Here is a 23,421-nt window from a genome sequence, read left to right on the forward strand (position 1 = left end):
GGAGAAAAAGACTGCAAATCTTCTTCTCTGCAAAGTAAAGAGCAATGGGCATCACAAGAGAAGTAGGGGTCTGACATATCTCATCATAAAAACGAAAATAGAAATAAAAAAAATAGTTCAATGAGTATGTGTAGGAACTCAACGTTTTTAAAATTCCGATCTTGTGAGATCTAACTAGATGGGAAGTAGGAGCAGGAGTTTTCTTTTCTTTCTTCTTTTTAGATGGGAAAAAGCTTGCAAAAATATTCGAGGTCTGGCAGGAATTAAAAATCTTGTGTAAATTCGAATGAGTCTTTCCAATTGGTAAAAAATATTCATAAGTCCCAAAAAATATCTATATTAAATTTTATTAATCTTTTTAAAGTTTTGTAAGGGCTCTAAGTTTATCTTTCTTCTTCTGTATTATGGTTTTGGAATCAAGCAAAATGAAATCATATTGAGGCAAATAGTACTGCTGATTGTATGGCCTCCTTCGCAGCTCATCATTCTAAAGATTTTACTTGGAAAGACAAGATGTCTATGTCTTATCCTCTATTTTTTTTGTTTTTTCCTCCTGGTTTGTTGGCTGCACCCATGGGTAAACAGATGAAGAAGCAGCAACCGCATGAGCAGTATAATAATATCTGTTGTCGCACGTGTATAAATAATAATAAATTTCTTTGCAGATCCAATTTCCAAACTCGTCTAAGGTGAGCCGCGTTTAAAATCTGGAAAGATCCGACACGGATCCGATCCCGTCCCCTTCCCGAACAAGCTTTGGCGGCCTCCGGGGTACACACGACACGCTCGTGTGCCGCAGCAGCATCCGTCCGTCCCCGTCCCCTACACACCAAAATCAGCGCCTCGAGATTCGTACCCCGAGCTTGATGATGAAGGGTAGCAGTAACCCCATCCTCCCCCTTCCACTCCCCCTCTCCTACTCGCACTAGTATCCCCCAATCCCAATCCTCTCTCCCTCCCAGGAAAACGAACAAGAAACGGATCGCAGTCTGATTCGGTAGGAATAATTGATCCCTCGATCGAAATGTCATGCCCTACTTTTGATTACATTCCGTCCATACTCTTCCTTTTTTCCCATCCTAGCCAGCTCTCTCCCTTTCATTCTTTCTTTCTTTCTTTCTGTTTTAATTTCTTACCCCTCCCCGCCCCCCCCACTCCTTTTCATTCATTCATTCTTTCTTTCGGTTTTAATTCCCCCCCCGCGCTAGATTTCACGTTTCTTGATCGTTATTGCGTTCTCAAAACCACAATATCATTGTATCTGTTGAAAAGATTTGATCTTTGGAGTGTTTTGTTGCTTTCCGACGGCGTTCCGGCCATATGTTTCTCCCTTTCCCGTCAAGAACCCTAGATTCCTTTCTTCTTTTTGGGCCCCCCACCTCCGCAGCGATTTTTAGCGTCTGATGTTCTTTACTCGTCGCAGGACAACACCGCGCCCTAGTTCCGGTGCAAAAGATTCGATCTGGATGATGGTTGGCCTCGTCTTCTGAGTTAGGTCAGAGCTTTGGACGGCATACTCGCATTAGATCAATACTGGGCGGACACGATTCCGGAACATGGTGAGTTGGGTTTTAGGGTTTCTTGTTTCTTTTTTCACTATCTGGAATAACCACTAAATTTGCTTGCTCTTTTCTTTTCTTTTTCGAAAAATTGGGCTTTTGGTTTTGGGTTGATGAAGTCGTCGGATATAAGGAAATGGTTTATGAAGCAACATGACAAGGGGAACGGGACTGCTTCCAAGCCTGCGGCAAAGCCTGCGATGGCTGCTTCTGAGAAGCCGCCTGCACCTGTTTTAGACAAATCGGTAACGCTCTCGTCCTTGATCCTTGTTCTGGGCTTTTGGCAAATAGAGACAAAGAATGGGTGATTTCCAGGATCAGCTCTTGTCAACAAAAGACAATTATAGAAATGAGCTTTCAGTTCAGATTCAATAGTTTCCTCTATATTACTTGGGAATCTGTTGGAATTTGGTATCCAATCTAAGTTTATTTTTCTTTTCAAAAGGACGGTGAAGAACTCAAGAAATGCATATTTTCTGATTTCAAGATTTTTTTTTTAAAGGTTAATTCATCAAGATGAATATATGTGTTAAATGCCATTCTAATGTGGAAATATCTGATCAAAAGAACATGCTTGAATCTGTTTCTGAAATAATAGTTACACTTTCTTACAGTAATGCTGTACCTGGATATCTAGGTTTTGTTAGTACATCTTAATGCAAGCATTGCATTTGGACTTTCTTGTGGGATACCCAGGTGCAAGGAGCTCAAGAGAATTCTGGTAGAAGAAAAACTAGCAAGTACTTTGCAACTACCACTGCAACAGAATCAAGCTCTAAAAAAACAACAAAAGATGAAAAGGTCACTGAAAAATCACCTGCAAAGAGGAAGGCCCAAAAAATTACCGAGGATTTTCAAGATGATGTTAAACCAGTGCCTGCAAAGAAGTTTCACAAGGATGAAGATGATGATTTTGTGCCATCCAATGACAGGAAAAAGGCAGCTGAGGTCAAACCCTCCAAGAAATTGAACAGTAGATCAAGTGGAGGAATTTCTAAGAATTCCGTTGATAAGAATGATGTTGATTATGATGAAGATGAGCTTGATGATAAATATGTTGAGACTCCGGTTAAAGCTGGTGGGAGAGGCAGGGGTGGAAGAGGAGCAGGAGCTGCTGCAGGAGGGAGAGGCAGAGGTGGTGGGAGAGGTGGGTTCATGAATTTTGGTGAGAGGAAGGATCCACCACACAAAGGAGAGAAGGTGATTTAATGAAAAGCATGACACAATCTGATGGAACTAACACAATCTGTTTATTTACTCTGAAATATCATTGCTGTCTTGCTATTTTAGGAAGTACCAGAGGGTGCTCCTGAATGTTTAGCTGGTCTGACTTTTGTTATAAGTGGCACACTTGACAGGTAATTTGCTAGCAATGATAAGGGTTTGCCTGATATTTGGATCAACAAGTGGAAATGTTACTTGAAAATCACGATTTTTCCACATATTTTTTTTGTACACAAACCATTTACTTGTAACTTGCAGTTTGGAAAGGGAAGAAGCAGAAGATCTAATTAAGCGCCATGGTGGTCGGGTCACTGGATCTATCAGCAAAAAAACAGTAATTATCCCAGTATCTTGCTATTATTTGTATCCTATGTTTGCATGTTCTATTTATAACTGGCATGGTTTGCTTACAGAGTTTCCTTCTAGCTGATGAAGACATTGGTGGAAGGAAATCTTCAAAAGCCAAAGAGTTGGGGTGTGCTCCATAACTTTGATTTTCTAGTATCTCCAAGACATTGGATGTTCTCAGGTTTTCCCTAATTGCTTCTTTTTTGTGCTTTTGCAGTATCCCCTTTCTTACTGAGGATGGATTGTTTGATATGATCCGAAAATCAAAGCCTGCAAAAGCACCTGTGCAGGAAGAACAAAAGAAGAAAACTTTGGAGAAGGTTGAGAAATCACCAATAAAGAGTACTCCACTTAAAGTTGAAGCAAAAGGTATACTAGGAACTTGCTCAAAACTGAATTCCTCTGTGTGTGTGTGTGTGTCTGTGTATTTTCCTTTTTTTTTTTTTTTGGGGGGGGGGGGGGGGGGGGGGGGCTGCTTAAAATTGTTTCGACTTATACATCATTGCATCTGTCTTAGTCGATGTTTTAAAAGGTGGCTGTCGTATGCAGGTGGTCAAGGGCCTGCATAGTGCATATGCATTTTTGCAGGTTGCATATGCAAACACTTATGCAGTTAGTATTTTAAATATCTAAAATAAATAAATATGTTATATGTAATGACAGTAGCAATATTTTTACAGTGTTAATATACATTTAGCTGTCCTGCTTGAAACCTGCATGCAACCCAACCATTAGCGTGAACATACTTTATTCCCATGGGCCTACATTGTGGTCACACAATGATAAGTAGGCTGCATATGCAGCTATATAATACCAATCCTCTGGCATATGTGTCCTCAAAGTGTTAGGCAAACCATCTTTCAACCATGTGTTCCGAGCACATATAGTAGCTGCATATAATAAGGTAAGTAGTGTGGTTAGGGGGCCGCATACAGATATGCAGTCCTAAACATCACATTTTAGAATAGTGGAACTATTTGATTATTATGTCGGCATACCTTGCAAACACCCGATCCGATATTTTCATATTTCACTTATTCATTTCCAGTATTGCTCTTAGTTCTGAGTGATATTGATCCACTTGCCTTTTCTTAGATTTTGTGGTCTTTATTTTTTGTTGAGTAGACTTTGTGCTTGTTTCCAGCTTGCTTGCTGATTTAATTTCTTAACAAGGTACAAGATTGACAGCTGATTACTGAGGGTTTTCCAAATATCTCTCATATTTGTATTGCTGTTAAGAAAAACTGTATTTAACTTTCCATTAACATAAGGACTGGCGAAGGTCTTGAATTATTTTGATCTTACCATTTGGCTGTTGTATTCACATGAAAACTCCCAGTACTCTGGCAGATAACTCATTTTTTGGTGCTTTGATTCTTTTATAATCAGTGTAATTCCTTCATTGGGCTGAAGTTTAATCTGCAATCTTGTCATTTGACATCCATGCAATAGCAACTTTTTTTTTTTTTTGAAGTTTTGGATGCATAAGCACACACCACCTCTACTGAACCTCCTTGCATTATCTTTTTTAACTTTTAGCCATTCTTTTCTGAGTAAGTTTATAAAATGCATTCCTCTGATTCTCGCTTAGATATAATATATGCCTATTTGAGTAATAAATAGCTCCGTTTGTCTGTAATTGATGTATTTTATATGTGTACTTGTGCCTGTTGATCACATACAGCTGGTAGGCCTGCTAGTTGTTGCTATATGTCCTTTGATATAATATATAGTTAAGATTTGTTTATGCTTTTGGTTCATTCTATTTGTGTTCTTTTTTTTTTCTTCAGTAGTATTGTTTCTTTGATGAAAATTTATAATGCTGATGTTTTTGGTGTTATTTTGTTTTGGGATGTTAGGTAATTGCTTAAGGTGGTTATTATGTTCGGTATCTCATAGCTGTTGCTTATTCCAGAAAATGAATTTTTGTCAAAGATATATGGAATATTACTTATCAATTCACTTTTTTTTTTGTGTGTGTATGGCTATCCATGGACCATGCCCATACTTACATAAATATTTGTAGTTACATTTTTAATGCATACATTATCCATGGACCCTGCCGATACTTACATAAATATTTATAGTTACATTTTTAATGCATACATGTGTGCACAACATTATGGATTGATTTAAATCATGCATGCTTGCGTAATGGTCGAATGGAACTTCTTTAAGTAGCGATGATTAGGAGTAGCGAATTATGGCAAATAAGAAAAAAGGCCTCTTGACCGCTCATAGTTGTCAAATATACTAGGTGACTTTAGATGATAGACCTAACCTTTTTTGGTCTAGGTGATTGCCCTTGCACCTCGACAATTGCCCTAGCGATAGACTTGGTACAAAGCCACTTGATCTTTCTTCAGTTCACCCATAATAAATTCAGTTAATCTCCCTCAGTTCAACTATTCCATTATAACTTGTAAAGATAGAACTTAAACTATTTAGGGAGTTGAGGCTTCTTTTATTTAATACATTAAGCTTCAGTATAGTTCAGTTTTTCAACCTAAAACTGTACTAATTGCACAAATATTGTCCTAGATAACGCATAACAAAGTGAAAGAGTGTGAAAAACCTTCTCTTGATGTCTTTTTTCTTCCTTTTTTTTTTATTTTTTCTAATATTTTTGACTGAAACTATGAAATTTGGAGCACAATTATCGAAACTGCAGAAACTCTTGAAACCAAACTCTACCAAGGGATTTCAACTGAAACTAAAACCAAGTTTTAGAACTTCGGTAAGCATGGATTTAAGTTCTGAGAAAGGATACAGAGGCTCATGATGGTTGTTGTAGCTCCTAACAATTAATGAAGATAGATATGTAAAGCCAATCCCAGATAATTGAAATTTGGAAGTCTTGATGGCTATGGTTATTTATGACAATGATTTCAACTGGTAGGGGCGTTACTTTCTTTATCCTGTGACCCGTTAGCATCATCTGCATGGAAGTTATGAGGAGCACAAAGAGACTGGATGTAATTCTAGATATTCATTTATACAGGGATGGGTAGCAAAGATGGATCATATATTTAATTGCAACCCTCTGCAGTAATATTTGTTGGCTATTGTAATGGTTATGGTTTGTGCATTAAGGTACCAACTATTGTCTGTAACTTCTTAAATTCCCAAAAGATGTGATTGATCATATGATAGAGTTATATCGAACATGCTTACATCTGGTAATCATTAGTCGATTCTTGGTTGCAAACTCTTATAACTGGTTGTGGTGACTTCATCCAATTAGACCATCGGCAGAATCCTGGTCCATGCTTGATACAAAGTTCCCTGGAGGTTGGTTCTGTGATTCATAGAACAAAATCCAACCTGTACCAGATCTGACCAAACCAGGCTCATATAATATGAAATACCTTATGTTATTACATCTTTCCTTTATCCATTCCAAAACAAGCAAGTATACTAGGGTTCAGTTCTATATTCTCAATGATGGATGTAAGCAAGTTCAGTCAGTACTGAATCTCGATCTGATGCAGCCTATTTGATATGCTAATTGACAAAATGAAGGGACTGTGACTTTAACATAATTAGTGTCTTGCATTAATATGTTCACAGGTACGTTGTACACTCATGCATATGTGGTCATGTTGTCTCCTATAAGTTCTTTAACATTATCTATTGAATTTTGGAATCAGATAAAACATTATCAATGTCATGTCTGCTTTACCCCTTTCTAAGCTCCAATTCTAAGTAATTGCTATTCATTTATGTAATTGTCCTGGAGATTTTATTTTCTTTAAATTATAATTCTTTTACAATGTATCTTGATGCATTCGGTCTCCTTAAGTAGATCAAGTTGGTTCTGTAGGAAGAAAAGATGCTGCAAAAATTGTTAAGTCAAGCACCTCTCCTGACAAGCCAAAAATCCAATCTGCTGACCGCAGTTCATTGACATGGACCGTGAAATACCGACCTAAGGTTCCAGATGACATCATTGGCAACCAGTCACTTGTATGGAACTCTGTCTTTACCTTTGTTATCATTTTCCTAACTGGATTTCATTGCAGAAACTTCAGCATTATGTTGCCATGTGTAGGTTAAGCAACTTCATGATTGGCTAGTGCATTGGAATGAACAATTTCTGCATACTGGCCAAAAGGGAAAGGGAAAAAAACAGGCTGATAGTGGATCCAAAAAAGCTGTACTCTTAAGTGGATCTCCTGGGATTGGGAAAAGCACTTCAGCGAAGTTAGTTAGTCAGATGCTTGGATTTCAGGCTATTGAGGTGCGTTTCTGTTGTTTTATAGTTCTGCCTTTTTCATGGGATATGTAGGTAAGTTGGGTACGATATGCATTTTTTAGTGATATTTTGCTCTTATTTTTCTCCTAATATTTCTGCCAATCTCTTCTGCAGGTTAATGCAAGTGATAATCGTGGCAAGGCAGATACCAAAATTGTTAAAGGAGTTGGTGGAAATACATCAAATTCTATCAAAGAACTTGTCAGCAATGAAGCCCTAAGTTGTCGCAAGAACTGGTTGGTTTTACATGGGTGCAAGTCTTTTAATCGCAGTAGAAATAATGGCTTTCTTTGTTCTCATACTGCTGGTAATCTAAATTACAGGTCAAAGCATCCAAAATCTGTACTGATCATGGATGAGGTTGATGGTATGTCTGCTGGAGATAGAGGTGGTGTTGCTGATCTTATTGCTAGTATAAAAATATCTAAAATCCCGATCATTTGCATCTGTAATGACCGCTACAGCCAGAAACTTAAGAGTCTTGTCAACTACTGCCTGCTGCTTAACTTCAGGAAGCCTACTAAACAGCAGGTTGTCTGAATTCGTGTGTTGTTTCCATAAAACAGTGGTTGCTTATCTACTTATCATGGCTTATGATCTCTATTGCTTTTAATTTTTGTTTGTTCTTGGATAGATTAAAGTTGTAAGTAAACATTTCATTAAAGGGGACTCGGCTAAAATGTTGAATTCTTTTGATCATGTTCACAAATCACAACCCTTTGGACACCTCTTGTTGGCATGGTGGGGATAGGTGCTGATAGCAGGCTCATAGATGACCGTTTGGTTGCTATTAATTGCTAAAAAACATATGAATACATGAGCATAGTGTGATAAATGCACTATGCTTAAGGCTCAGTTACTTGTACAAGTACTGCTGTATTAGAAATTGATCAGAGAGTTGATGCAATGTTTTTACCAGCTCTATTAAGCTTTGAATGTAAATTTGTGAATATTATCACATAGTTGTCTTTTAGCTATAGTTTTCATATTTTGTTCTTGACTTTGCTTGTTCTTTTTTGAGCATGACTTGGCTTGTTCTTATGTCTTGTTTACCTAGTTGTCTAATATATTTTTTTTCCAGATTTTTTCGTATGGAAAATTTATCACATATAATAGTTAACCATGACTTGACATGGGATATAAAATGCTGCCTCATGTTCTTAGAATAATGAATGATCAACTGTTGCTGACTGTTAGGATGTTAGTGTACCTGATAAATTGTGCTGGCGGTAAAGATGATTGTTTGATCTTTCACTGGTAGAGCTAGTTTTATGGTGAAAATGGTAGTTCCTTGGCTACGTAGATTTCTTTGTCTCTAGTGACAACTTGGAAAAATGTAGAAATATAACAGCTGATTTCTAGCTTTTGCATGGCAGATGGCAAAGAGGTTGAAGCAGATTGCAGATGCTGAAGGTCTTCAAGTTAATGAGGTGCCTTGTGAAGTTAACATCATCTATCTTCTTTTATTCCGCTGTCCTTGTTTTGATTAATCATGTACCATATGTCTGTCTGCAGTTGAGGTTGTTTATGACCACATTGTTTGCTTATTCGGGTTTAGTGTATAATCATGAGTTTCTCATTTATTTCTTTTATTGATGTTCCATCTCATTATGATTAACTAAACTCCAGCTGATCTACAAGTCCCAGTTCCTTTTTCTTATATGTTTTTCATTTGCTATCACATAAATCTTTTTTTTATAAAAAGACTGATATATACTGCTTTATCCCTCTTCGATCCCCCTTTATGAATAGATTGCACTTGAAGAACTTGCAAACAGAGTGAATGGAGATATGCGGATGGCAATAAATCAGTTGCAGTATATGAGCCTCTCGCAATCAGTAATCAATTATGATGATATCAGACAACGCCTTCTTAGTAGTTCAAAAGATGAAGATATTTCACCCTTTACAGCCGTTGACAAGTAATTATTCTTCACCACCTGTTTCTTTTGTGATTTTATTTTTCTTCCTTTTTATTTATAATTTTCATTAAGTCTTCAGATCTGTTATAAGTGAAACTGTTTTTTTTTTCCTGTGACTCCTATAAAATTCATCTTTACTAATAGCTTAGATATTTTTCTTCATATGATGGCCTTTCTTTTTATTTGATTTCCTGGGATCAGTTCAACTTGCATTCAGTTTTCTTTTTCCAATTTTTTACTTTGTAGATTGTCATGTGTGATAGTGGCAAATTCGCAATGTGGAATATTTACACAAACTAGCAGAAGCTGAAGTTGCCCAGTGGGTCAACTTCATATTCAAATGAGTGCAAAGCATTACTTTCAGATGATCTTGGAAACTTGGCTCATAATAGTTGAAAAAAGTATAAGACGATTGGTAATTCAAATGTAATCTGATTCCTTGGGATTCTTCCATCTTGTGATTTAATTTCAGCCTTTTCTGTAGAAGTTTACAAGTTCAAGTTTTATGGAAACACAGTTCCTTGTAAAATTCCAGCAAATAAAGTATTTCCTTTTACTTCATGCATACTCTACAATTCATGCTGACCACTAGATACCTTAAGTCCTATGCCTCTATCAAAGTGTTGTAGGGGTTTGTCCACCTTTATGATTTTGTAGATAATATTTTAATGTTGGATCTGAACTACTGACCATCTAATCCTAAGCACCACAGAAAATTTCTAACCTTAACAGTTTGCATGCCCTTTCTCCTGTTTACTCCTTGCATCAAAAGGGAAAGAAGATGCGGTAAGACCACTTAAAAGTAAAAAGTGAGCATGGCAGTAAGTCTATGTATAGTGTAGAAATTCCCAGGTTCCAAAGGATAGTAACTAAGCACCCAGGGAGCTTAAAATTCCGATGTATAAGATGGAAAATTGTTTAAAAGAGGTTTAGATGAGGCCTAAAATCCAGGGGAAAGACCTGTATGGATAGGAGCAAGCGCATTTTGTTCCAGATGATATCGACTCAAGATGGATTAATGTGTGGTCAGAGCATCATCAGAATCGGATCTTTGTGATGTTATATATTGTAGAAATCAAAGTGAACAGATATTACAGAAATATATTTGAGTTTGAAACATGAGGTGCAAGAAGATCGAGTGAAAGAAGATCGAGTTAGAAACTGGTACATCTGGATACCAGTAGACTTGTGTAGTCAGCACTATATCAGAGCAAGAAGGTGATTTCAGGTGTTACGTCCACTTATAGAAGTGGATTTGGTCAAATTGGACCTTAGGAGTTAAGTTCCAAGACTCATTAGGAAGAATAAAAGTGAGCCTTTATCGAACCAATATTTGATCTAGAATCATTTGATGAATGTCATCTCTATCCTTAATCTTTACGATGTGGGAATTCATGTTGCTGGATTGTGGCAACATTTGATTAACTTTATGAAGAAGGTATGGCAAGTCAGTCCAATAACGGGGTTACTGAATTCCAGCAAAAGTGTGGCAAACTTTGTGGAGGATGATGTGGCAAGACAATCTTGTAGTGGAGATTTTCCGAGGATGAGCCAATGTGATGATAGATTGGTAAGGCTACCATGTATGTCTTGGGTTTCTAAAATGATGCAGTGATTCTTATCGTGTGCTGTGTATACATTTTAATAGGCTTTAGTGCTTCACATATTACACTACCATAGAAGACAGGATCTTGTGATGTATGTACATGTAACGTTATTATATATATTTCATAAATTACAGCTAAGGTGCACTCGCATATTATTCATGGGCCTTTGGTTCTTAGCGATCAGCTTATTCTTTGGTTTCATTGCTATGATTAACAACTGGAAGAAAGAATGGTTCTGCTTTCCCTTGATAAGAAAAGTTCAAAAGAAGTTTGATAGAAGGTACTTAGGTGTTTTGTTGCATGGTGTAATTGAGAGCATTGCATTATCTTGTTTCTCAACTTCCATGGAGGTTGGGAAGACCGTATGAGAACGTCTAGTTGTTCTATTTTATCAATTCTAGGGTTTTCATATATATTGCTGGCTGTGGGCTACCATCTTCACATAGGTGCATTTTCCTCTTTTGCATTTCTTTTAACTAGCGCCATTGTCCACTTTTAGCAATGAACAAAAGGGCATCCTAGTGCATGAGGTTCCCACCGCTTTAGAGTCTAGGGAGGGTCAGCTGCAGCGTTACCCCCATATGTGGAGAGACCGTTTTCACATTTTGAACCTGTGACACCCATGTCATAATGGAGCAACCTTATCACTGCGCCAAGGCATGCCATCTTCTTGGAGAAATGAACAACAGGAATATTAAAAAAAGAACAAAATAAATTGTCTTAATTATTCTTCTTTCACCACACATTGTGTATTCGATTTAATTTTATTGCTAATTATCCTTTACAGACTTCTTACTTTTATCTTTGGTAGCTTTAGTCAATGAGTAAAATTAACTTGAATTTTCAATGACATATCATGCTTGCATATCCAACTTTATCTTGCCGATCATGCTTCACCAGCATTGTTTTTTACTATCATCTGTCATCTGGGATATGACTTATAGGCCAACCTGTTAATGCTCGTATCTGCCAGGTTCTCATCCTGTTGATTGAAATAGTTCCCAATGTCATTCTACCAATTTGGAGACCATCTTTGATTCGTTCTTGATTTTATATCCACTAAAACTACCAAAATGCTGATTTCAGGGCCTGCTTGACTTCGAAAATTTTGATGCAGTGTAGCTGATATACAGAACTGCTTCTGCCTTTAACGCTGTTTCATTTGTAGGTTATTTGGTTTCAATGGTGGAAAATTGCATATGGAAGAGAGGGTTGACTTGAGCATGAGTGATCCTGACCTGATCCCTCTTATTATTCAGGTTTGCGATAAACAAACGAATGTTTTTTCCAAACATGGATTTGATATCATTAATGAATAATGTGTCTTTGTAGATTTTTCTTTGGATAATCTGTCATGGTTTTTCTGCTTGAAGTATAAAACCTTCTTACCCGAAGTATCCATCCTGTGACCTTGACAGAGATTTGGTAGCTATATGATTTATATATTTTTTAATTGGTTAACTTGTATTAAGCATTGCTATCGTTAACTTGTTAACATGTATTAAATATTTTTAATCTGTTTTGACTCCTTTACCTCACTCAACATAGGGTTGTAGGTTCGAAAATGATAAAGTACTTTTGAAATATTAAACAGAGGAATGGTTTGTCAATACCTTTAAAAAAATGGCTGCTTGGGCTGCCTGGACTTAGGCAGTCCCTTGGCCACCCTGCATGTAGCACAACTCCTTTGGCAGCTGGGAAGTTCAGTACAACTTGCCAAAAATATCAGTATATTTAGCTTCAATTTGGGAATTTTGATATTTGACTCTTTATTCAGGTGTATTGAATCAATTACACTGCGCTAGTACATCAAAGGAACTGTAACTCCTAAGTCCTGACCCCTGAGAGAAACAATTGAAGCATGAGAATCGTGAAATTTTGAACTTTGAATGCCATTGCTATACTACTGCTGCCTCTGTCATTTTAAGTTTACATTTAATTGTGGCACTTGAATTAATGATCTAGTTGTGTTAATGATTTTTAAAGTTTGATGGGCAGGCTAAGGTTATATAATTAATTACTTGTTGCGACCATTTAAATTGCCCACACACATGCTGATTGAAATGCACTTCAGAAAGTTGACATTATCATGACTGTTAAGTTTAATTAGTTTCAGTGTTCCATAATTTCCTTTTGTAGGGAAGGTATTACAAATTTAGAATTTGGATCAGTTAAAATCATGGCATATAGTGGTGATTGTGCTTGATCAATTAGGGACTTAGTTGAAACTGCATCTATATCTTTTTATGGTTTTTAATAACGTAGAATATGGTAGTTAACAGTTTGGAGGCACCATCAATGTGGATGTCTATTGTCTTTGCACTCTTTCCCTAACTATATGCAGCAAGGGGAAACTAAAGTTTCTACAGATTTTATTAAAAAAAATATTTTGTACTTAATTATCCTGAGTTGCTTTTTCATTAAATGCCAGGAAAATTATATCAACTATCGTCCATCTTCTATTGGAAAGGATGATAATGGAGTCAAAAGAATGAGTCTGATTGCCCGGGCTGCTGAGTCTATTGGGGATGGTGACATAGTCAATGTTCAAATTAGAAGATATCGCCAATGGCAGCTATCCCAAGCTGGATCATTTGCCTCTTGCATAATTCCGTATGTTAATTGTCAAACACTAAACAATGCTTCCTTTAATGATGTTATGATCATCCTGCACAAAGTCTTTTCTCTCAATTTCTCGGTTTATTTTGTGTTTTTGTATGTTTGTTTTTTTGTTTTATTTATTTATTAATTATTCCACCAGGGCTGCTTTGATGCATGGTCATAGGGAGACCCTTGAACCGGTAATTTTTAAATTTCAGCAAGCACTTATTTATAAATTTATAATTTGCTTAGTGCAAGGGATTTATTCCGCAATTATTGCTTTCTAGTATGTTTTAAGTCAGTGTGTCACTTTTACTACTTTCTATTGTTGCCGAAGTGTAGTCCGCGCTTGTTTTAATTATTACAAGAAGGGTTTCCATGGATACCCTTCTAAATATCAAATTTTGCATGAATATCCTTCCAAAATTGATATTTGCATGTATACTCTCGTAAAATTTTGTTATTGTACAAATGCCCGTAATATAACAGTTGTTCTAACGGTGTTAAGAAAAATCATATTTATATTAATTAAAAATAAAATAAAATTTTAAATTATGCTATTGTCCTTGTCTTCTTCTCCTATTGGGATCACAATCTATTTGCATGTCTATCCATTAAGGGTATTTTAGTCATTTTAATCTGAAACCGTTAATTTTTTAACGTCGTTAGATAGCATGGGTACATATGCAAAAACAAAAATAAAAAAGGGTAGAATGGCAAAACAAGTGTTTTACAAGGGTATACATGCAAATATCAATTTTGGAAGGATATTCATGCAAAATCCGATATTTAGGAGGGTATTCATGCAAAAAACCCTTATAAGAACAATAATGTTTTCATCATATCAGCTTAATTCTGATATGCAAATTTTTGTCTTGATGATCCATTATGGAGATAATGACATGGGCACCACCAGGTTTGAAGATAAATGGCATTCATCCTCCATTTCTTTAGAATTTTACTTTACTGCAATTATTTCTTTGGGAATGTTAATGAGCATCTTGAAGATGTTGAGGCTTACTTGCTCTTATGAAAAATTGCAATAAAAGAGAAACCCCATCAAAACATGAAATATTTTCCATAAATGCTACTAGTAAATTGGTCTTTCAATTTTTCAGTTTTTCTGGTTCAGGGAGAGCGAAACTATAATAGATTTGGTGGATGGTTGGGAAAGAACTCAACAATGGGAAAGAACTTGAGGCTTTTGGAGGATGTCCATATTCATATTCTTGCTTCCCAGGAAGCTAATATGAACAGGTAAACTACATGATTTTTTTTTAATAATTAGCTCATTAGTTGCTGGTTCTATACTCCGCTTAATACATGTGAGATCTTTTCGTGTTCATGCACCATCAATTAAGTGCTGTATTCTCTTGGTGACATTACACTTCAGATCTAGATCCCTTATTTCCCTTTGAAAATGCCATTACTTTTTGAAATTTCTAGAAAAAGAAATAAACTTTTCCTTTCTGACAAAACTGATTTCACTTAGCACTTCATATTTTCCTCCATTACTTGTTCAGGTGGTTTTCATTAACCTGGAATGTGGCCATAAGGCTATAATATCTGATTTCATAGTTTATATGCAAGTTGAAAACATCCTTAATGCATGGTATGTGAGAATAAGTGCATGTAATTCATCATGACAATTCAATTCAACAGTGAATGGTGACTTGGCTAGTGTATGACAAGTCTCAAAAGTTTTCAAAAATGTGTTGTCCTGGGCTCAAACACCATCATAGTTTAGGTGGAGATTAAGTGACTGTATGATCTCATCAGCAAGTCAAGTCAAACACACGACTAAGAAGGTCATAGAAGTGTATATATGCTATATAATCTATATGCATATGCAAATCCAATATAATCCACATAAGGACCCATGAAGAATTGGCAAATTTACAGTTTCCATATTATGGTGGGCTTGCCAATATGATCAAGATTACATGGTTTGGCTGACAGACATGAAACACATTTAATGCAGATTTGTCTCAAGTTGGCTTCATTTATGCTGTGGTGCTTATAATAAGAGTTTATGTATTGAATTCGTGAATGCTTGATACAGATACTTATGCTGAAATTAGTTAAAAAAATGCTATTAACTATGTTTCAAAAAGGAGACTTTTGTGAACATTGATTCCTGTTGATTTCTTATAATCTACGTTTTCATTTATAACATTTAATGATACTGGTAATAACTGGAATGTTAATATTAAATCGTGTCAATATGATATTAATATTAAGTGGACCATTCTGATTCTGATGTAAGTAGTAAAATCATTGTTAATTGTCAAATAACATAAGCACTATTTAATACTGTATTTTTATATGAAAGAGCTATTCCTGGAAGGACTTCATAAAACTTTAAGTTAGTCATAAAGTGGACAAGTCAAAGATGAACAATTAAGCTGTAATTGAGTTCAAAATTCTGCAACATAGTTGCAATATTAGCATTTAGTGCTGGATTGAAGCAGTGTATTGGTGCCAAGGCTTTGATGATTGAGTTGCTTAATCTGTGCCTGCATGCTTATGTAGATATGTCCGTGATGACATATTTCTACACCACCCTCCAGGTAAATCTGTATTCTTCCATTTGTTTTATTTATCGTCTGCAAATCTTGTTTGTAGTTGTTCGAAACCTCCTATGAACTCAATAGTTTTCCCTTATTGTTTGCATAACTAAATGAGTAAGTCTACATGTTGTAGATTTTTAGTAACTATAGTGTTTATACATGACTTTCTGCAGATTTTGCTAAACCATCATGACAATTATTAAATGAAATATTGTGTATCAAATGGCAATCAATTTGTTTTTGTCAGTTTTTGATTGCATGAAATCCAAAATCAGAGCATGGTTAATCCAACGCTTTATACAAGAAAACTATTGACCAACTACATCTTTGAGACGCGATGAAGCATTGTGGCATGCCCTTCTAGCCATGTTCATAAGTTTTTATCCTTCATCCTGTTTGTTTGATGTAGTACCTTTGATATGAATTACTTTCTTTTGCCCTTCCTCTACTTTGTCAATGTGTTATGAAATAGACTTAAATGAATATCTCTATCTGTATGCTGCAACAGTTGTGTGAATATCTATATCAGGACCATAAAGAAGATGAAAATGTTTGACTTAAGCACATCAGAAGTTTCAGGATTATTAGGTCAATGACTTGACTAGCACCACCTGAATGTTTTGAAATACCTTCTACTCAGTAGGCTTGAAGTTGTATTATCTATAATGGAGATGCTACTCTTTATCTAATATCTAAATGCACCAGGGAGACTTTGCGGGTGGATTACTTCACTCTTCTGCTGAAACAACTGACAGACCCTCTGCGAGTGATGCCTAAGGTCTGATGTTCTCTGGTCTGCTTTGGTTTCAGAGAGATTTTATGCTTAAGGAAAACAGAACAATTATTATGTATAACATGTGAAAACAAATGCCAGGAGGAAGCTGTTCAGAAGGTTGTGGAATTAATGGACACTTATTCCCTAAGTCAAGAGGATTTTGATACCATCGTGGAGATGTCCAAATTCCGGGTTGGTCTATTTATGGTTCAGAATTTTCAAAGAACCATTAAATATTCTCAATATTTGCTAATAAAAATGAGCCCATATTATTTTTTTGACTAACTATTTTGTTGGTTGCTTTTTGTATTCCTTGAGGTCGATGGTTGACATTTGTTGTGTCTGCATTAGATGATACTAATTGCTGTTGGTATCATGGTCTTATTTCATGAATCGGAATGATCCCAACTTGTTATGCATGAAATATTTGTATGTCTGCATTTCAGATTGAGACTAGTAAAATGAAATCATAATATCTACGGATTGTATTATTCCTTGGAGTACAAGTTCCAACTTGTTCATCTTCTCTACATATTAAACCAAGCGAAATTTATGATCAACTTAACTGTCCTTTGAATAATCATATCTATCATTACTAATCCTCTGGCACAAGAAAGCAAGCTCCTTAATGGTTCTGGACTTCTAAAAGCAAATAGTAAATAAACTAGCTTATAACCCACGCGGTGCATGGGGTGCAATTTTTTCTCTTTTTTCCAACTGTTGTTGAAATGCAATATAAAATAGACATAATAGAATAAATAACTGAAATAGAATAAAATATAATATATATAAAAGCCAAATTATTTTCTAAATATTTTTTTGATATTAATATTACGATATACTATCAATATATAAAATTTTAATAGTATATGTATAATTATCAATATAGTAAGATAATATATTATGATAAAATAATAAGATCATGATCTAGCTTGCGTATAAATAAGAAATAGAAAAATATTGCATATTAAGGATATTTAAATGCAATATAGTGGGATTATTGGTGGTTGTACTTTCACTTTTAAATAAGAATATGACCACAAAAATGCAATAAAATATTAATGTAATATAATGAATCATGCATGATATGGGCAGGGTACCGTACTAATGAAAAATATTTTTCACTAATATTAACATACATTAAGCAAATATGGTTATTAATAATATTATTAGTTTCTATATTAATGTAGTGTACTTATGCAAACTCCTTTATTTAATATGATTTGATAAGCTAATAAGTTTGTTATTAATGTATTAATAAGATTCTTATTTAATACAATATTAAATAGGAGCTTAACTAATAATATTATTAATATGGGCATCACATGGCACACGGAGAGCTCTAGTATCTGTACAGGTGGTGAATGGAGAGCTATGCTGAAGCAGAGCCTTCATTTTAGTGTATGTATATATATATTAGATGCTGGAGTTCAGAAGTTAAAAGCTAGACATAAATATTCATATTTTTGTCATTGTTTCTCCTTTTCATTCCTTTGCCTGCTATAATCTTCCTGTCTTGAAGGATTATTATGTTCAAATATTTGGATTGGTGATATCTTCCATTTTGAGCATATTCAGCATTCTGATCAACTTTGTTTAGAGGTAGTAAGTTGAATCTTATGTTGCCATATAAGATTCAACTATAGGATATGGATGATTTTTTTCTTTTCTGCAGAATGTAGAAAGGAAGGTGGTTCTGAATTATGCTTGTTACCAATGATGATTGGGAAAGTATCATTGATCTTTTTCGTCTATTCTGTGGGCCTATGTATACATCATTTTGATTAAAGTAGAGGATATTTTAAGAATTTATGTGGTGTTTGTTTCCTCAATATATTATTTGTGAGCTTATGGTGGTGAAAATATTTTGGTTTCTTGGAGGTCATGTTAGATTCTTATATTTTAATTATGAAGTTTTGCTTTTTTTCATCATTTATCTTATCTGTAATTCTCAAAGTTTCTGAATTTTTCATTTTAAAAATCTCATGATCTATTATCTGGTCTCTAATGTTGTCTCATCTACTATTTATGATTCAAACCCAATGTTGACAACATTGCTAATGGTTGTTTTTGATATAGGAAAGAATTCAACATGTTTACAAGGAGATGCAAAACTGAAAGAGTTGAGCTACCCTTTTATAAAATGGGATACCCTAGGCCATGTTGCTTGTATCTTGTGGGAATAAAATAAAACTGAACCATCTCAACATCTTTGCTATGAGGTTCCAAAAGGCTGGAATGTTTCACTATCTATGAATGATATCAAAAGAAGAATACAGTCATTGTGTTTGTAGTAGATTCTTTTGGAGAAGCTAGTTATAAATATTTGATCTTATTGGGGACAAGGAAGAGATCCCTTCAAGAAAAATTAGTGAAAGTAGGGTGTAAGTCCTCTTTTCTTTCATTATTGAATAATAGGACCGAATTATGAAGCCTCTATTCATATTAGTGAGGTCCACCCTTTAGGTCAGATTGCTATTATAGTTGAAAGAGGTTACATTTTTCCTGAAATAGAGATGTCTAGTGGAAATAATCACAAAAAAAGCTAAAAATCCTACAAGAGGTAGATATTGACTTTTACATCAACTTTATGTGCAATTGTTTCGTCTAATTCTTCCGGAATCATGAGATGTGCATGGTTAAAGTCTTTTCGAAAAGAATTTTTCTTTGACTGATTTGTTTTGAGGCCTAAATGATGGGTTTGGCCCTGATTGCTAGGTATAGGGGACCTTTTAGGGATTGGCATCACATTGCAGAGCTTAAAAGTTATCTGATTTTAAAAAAAGAGCACCTCGATAGGATGTTATACAAGCATGTTTGAGTCTCGAGCGGTTTGGTATGCAATTCGGCTTCTTAATGTGACAGATCTCGCTCTCAGACCTTGTTCAGTCCTCCCGATAGTGAACAGAGTGGTTGACATCGAGTTTGGTGATCCCCCTGCATCAATATTTATACGACCAAGCAAAATGAGGATCTTTCTTTATAGAAAAAGAAAAGAAAGATGTATGCGTGATGATGGAGACAGTTCAAAAGTAGAAAGCACAAGCAATCACATGTCCAAGGCAAGTGGCATGTCTGTGTATAAATTCAATCATAGCTGATAAAAAGACTTGTTGAATTTTGACTGGTACTTTATTTCTTTCTCCAGTGAAGGGTTACTTTTTGCTATCTGATGCTGCTTATGAATTGGCCTAGTTGGAATGATGCCGTATAAGAAGATATACAGAAAATCAGATCCCAAAATGAGCAACAGCAAGAATTGGAACTAGAACAAGGACTTTGTCAACAATTCTCTAGGAATGAACTTGTAGGGAATTTTTAAAATCCAGAATTAGTGTTTATCTAATATTTGAAGAATAACACCCCTTTTTGGAACTTAGAAAGCACAATTTCTTTATAGGAATTTAGAAAGTGCAAGATCTTTGTAGGAATTTAGAAAGTGCAAGTCCTTGGTCAAAGAAGAATTTATGGAAAAACTTTTGGACTGTGAATTTGGCTTCACGCTTGTGTTAATGTGGCATTTGTTTGGTCTTTCATTGTTTCATAGGCATTCAATTTCTTCTTCTTCTCTTTAAATTGCAGTTCACTTCTTGGCTGAAATATCACGGTCCTGGTCTTAACCCCTTGACTTTCTTTGAGGTTGGAGGATAGGGTATCTAGCTCTGACCTCATGGCAAATCCAACTTGCTAGATTTATTTTTAGTGCAGCAAGACATTCTTTGCAGACAAAGTAAACTTTGGTTCGCTTTTCAGTCTGTTCTACATAACTAACATCCAGCATGTCTGTGTGCGTGTGCATCTGTGCTCGTTTTTGTGTGTGTTTCTTTTCCGAGTATATTTCTCTCGTGAGCATTTCTAACACTTGTCAATTGATTTTAGGGCCATCCTAATCCAATGGAAGGAATTCAACCTGCAGTTAAAGCCGCATTAACCAAGGCATATAAGCAGGGGAGCAGCTCTCGTGTGGTGCGAGCAGCAGACTTGATTGCTCTTCCTGGCCTGAAGAAGGCTCCAAAAAAACGAATAGCAGCAATGCTGGAGCCAGTGGAGACTGGTTTAGCTGAAGAAAATGGAGATGCTGTGGCAGAAGGTGAAGAAGAGTATTCTTCTGATTCAGAAGATACTGGTGAGTGCTTTTGCTTTTCACTTTGTGTGTTTTATGTGAAACTCGTAAGCAGACATTCTCAGAAATTTCGAATAATTTCAAGTTATTGAAATCTGGAAAGAAATCTTCAATTTTCTGATTATTTTACCTGGATCTTCTCCGAATACTTCGCAAAGAGTATGCCTACTTGTTTATAGGCGATACTGCTTCTTTCTAGTTGCTTCCTTTGGTGTTTACAACAAATCTAGTAAATTGGTGAATTTCTAGATGCATTTTAACATTCTTATGGATCATCATTGCAGCCTTCTGCCCGTTGCTTCTACAACTTGGGCATCAGATTATATATATATTTATATATTTGGTTGACTGAAATGACACTAACATGGCTTGACCTTGTATTGACGGATGTGGACACAGGCTTTTAGTATGTTCGTGTACTTGTACCCTCTCATGTGTTTACTATTTTCAAAAGCATGTGCCCACCCCCACTTTCAAGTGGGACACCCACAACCCAGTTAGACTTTCGGCATATTATTGTTTTTCTGTAATTCTTGTGTTTTCGGGTCGAATATAAATTGAAATGCTGAGAACTATTCAAGCATCATGTTAGTAATACTTACAAGCAATAATTGATATTTCTTCTTGAATAACTTGCGTTTAGGACTTCCATTCTAAGACTCGAATCTTGTCTTTCTTCGATTTTTTTTCAGATGATCTTGGAATTAACGCTGATGGCGGGGCCAAGCCACAGCTGGATCTCCTTAGCAATAAACCTAAAGGTTTCAAGTTGCATATTTACCCTTTTCTCGACATAATCGAAAACATCTTTTATGAATTCTTTTGGTTGATGTTCATTTCATGTGTCGATAGGAGTTCAAGTGGAGCTTGATTTGAAAAGTAATGGGAAGTCAAAGTCAGGTGCCAAGAAGACCCCTGCAGGCAAATCCAAGGGGTCTGAGTCCGCAGAGAAGGGCCCCCGAGGTTCAGGTGGTGGAAAGAGAAAGAGGCCCGCTTAGCCAGAGCATAAATTGTTTAACATCATTTTGGTAAGGCATCTGCCGAGCCTCGGGTTTTGGATGTATAGCTGTTATGGATTATATGTTGTCCACAACCTTCAAGTTCTATGTTTTGATGTGCGTTATATTTGCATCATGTCATTTAGCAATTTCTCATTTGGCCTCTTTCCAAATTAAAGTGATTAATGTTTTCTCGTAAAATGGATTACTTGCCCATGTATCAATTTGTTTTTCCTTTTTCTTGTAAGGTAGGTTTTTGTTTTGGAGTTGCTGTCGAATGTTTACTTTTTTAACAGAGGCAAGAAGATTTCTACTAAGTGTTTTGGTCTGCCAAGGGCTGTCCCCTTGTAGTTTGTTTCGAAAAACTGCAACAGGATATTGAGATGGAGATTATATTTTGCAGTCAGGAGTGGGACGTGGGAGTCCAGGGGTCTCAAGATCATGGAGGAATGGATGGACCATCCTCGACGAACCCACGGCTGCAGCTGCTCCCATTTCCCAAATGTGAACAACTCTTCCAAACACAGCTCTCTCTTCTTTCAGCCATGAGTCTTGATCGGTAAGTGGCGGGGTGAAGTGAGTACGTTCCGGAAACAAGATACTTATGAGCATTAGAAATATCTTCTAGAAAGTAGTTGAAATATCTATAGCGCCACAAGACTTGCAAGCTTCTGTAGTCCATTAAGAGTTTGAGTGAATTTCCTGCAGTCTTATTGTGGGAGGAGCTGTTCCCCACTTATGGCACCGATGTCCTCTTTGCATCATTAAGGAACTTGTTGATCTTGTTCGTATATTGCCACAGCATCTCTTCCACGGCATGGCTATAAATCACTATGTCGTCAAGGCATACAAACCTGTTGAGGTAGGGTAGAAGAACTTATTCATGCAGGTGTAGAATGTTGGAGCATTTTTCAAGCCAAGTAGCATAATCAAGAACTAAGATCCTGTTTGGTCGATCCGTACTTGATGGTATCCTCATGGCAGCTCAAGCTTGCTGAAGAATTGAGCCTCGCCAAACCGATCAAAGAGATCTTTCCCTAGTGGAATGTGATGCTTGTTTTGATGGTCACCTTGTTAAGTGCTCTATATTCAATGTATAAGTGGAGGCTCCCATCACTCTTTTTCTAGGAAAAGAGTGAGGCTCCATGTGGTGCTTTTGATAGCCGAATGAACCAGCATCTAAAAGTTCCGAGAATATCCTTGAACCGCTCGAAGACTTGCAATTTCGGGTGGAGGGACCTCCTTCGTGGGCTTCTCCTTTGGCTCCTCACTAGTATGCCACCTCAACTTCCTTAACCCCTCTGCATAATTACATGGCGGAAAGAGATTGCTCCTTTGGCTCCTCACTAGTAGTAGGGATTATACAATGGGCCTTCTCCTCCATAATATCTAGGTCTCCAAGATGTAGCATGGGACTGTGATGTATGCAAATCAGGCAT

General features: G+C 36.1%; 1 protein-coding gene across 3 annotated transcripts; it reads left to right on the top strand.

Moving 5' to 3' along the window:
* Positions 1-854: 854 nt before the first annotated feature.
* RFC1 (replication factor C1) lies at positions 855-22,773 on the top strand. 3 transcript variants are annotated; one of them, XM_008791967.5, is made up of 24 exons: positions 855-997; positions 1,424-1,559; positions 1,679-1,804; positions 2,256-2,759; positions 2,850-2,917; positions 3,042-3,117; positions 3,197-3,258; positions 3,349-3,500; positions 6,955-7,097; positions 7,183-7,371; positions 7,501-7,622; positions 7,710-7,917; positions 8,763-8,816; positions 9,139-9,308; positions 12,084-12,174; positions 13,347-13,528; positions 13,677-13,716; positions 14,649-14,773; positions 16,792-16,864; positions 16,961-17,053; positions 20,741-20,987; positions 21,677-21,745; positions 21,837-22,012; positions 22,386-22,773. In XM_008791967.5, the coding sequence occupies exons 2-23, from the start codon at positions 1,557-1,559 to the stop codon at positions 21,980-21,982; spliced, it is 2,943 nt and encodes a 980-aa protein (XP_008790189.2). In that variant the 5' UTR covers positions 855-997; positions 1,424-1,556; the 3' UTR covers positions 21,983-22,012; positions 22,386-22,773. The 3 variants fall into 3 exon arrangements, with proteins under 3 accessions (XP_008790189.2, XP_008790175.2, XP_088577336.1); XM_008791953.5 differs by having other exon boundaries at positions 860-997; positions 6,937-7,097; XM_088721210.2 differs by lacking the exons at positions 20,741-20,987; positions 21,677-21,745; positions 21,837-22,012; positions 22,386-22,773 and adding an exon at positions 18,941-19,098 and having other exon boundaries at positions 860-997; positions 6,937-7,097.
* The last annotated feature ends 648 nt before the right edge of the window (positions 22,774-23,421 follow it).

This window comes from Phoenix dactylifera, chromosome 5 (assembly GCF_051530095.1).
Source record: "Phoenix dactylifera cultivar Ajwa chromosome 5, Ajwa_hap1_PhDact_Kaust_v1.1, whole genome shotgun sequence".
NCBI lineage: Eukaryota > Viridiplantae > Streptophyta > Magnoliopsida > Arecales > Arecaceae > Phoenix > Phoenix dactylifera.

Bases quoted from the DNA above. Each gene is read 5' to 3' on its own strand.
- RFC1 (XM_008791953.5), top strand. The intron at 12,175-13,346 runs GTTTGCGATAAA...ATTAAATGCCAG, and splicing joins TGATCCCTCTTATTATTCAG to GAAAATTATATCAACTATCG. The intron at 17,054-20,740 runs GTTGGTCTATTT...AATTGATTTTAG, and splicing joins TGGAGATGTCCAAATTCCGG to GGCCATCCTAATCCAATGGA.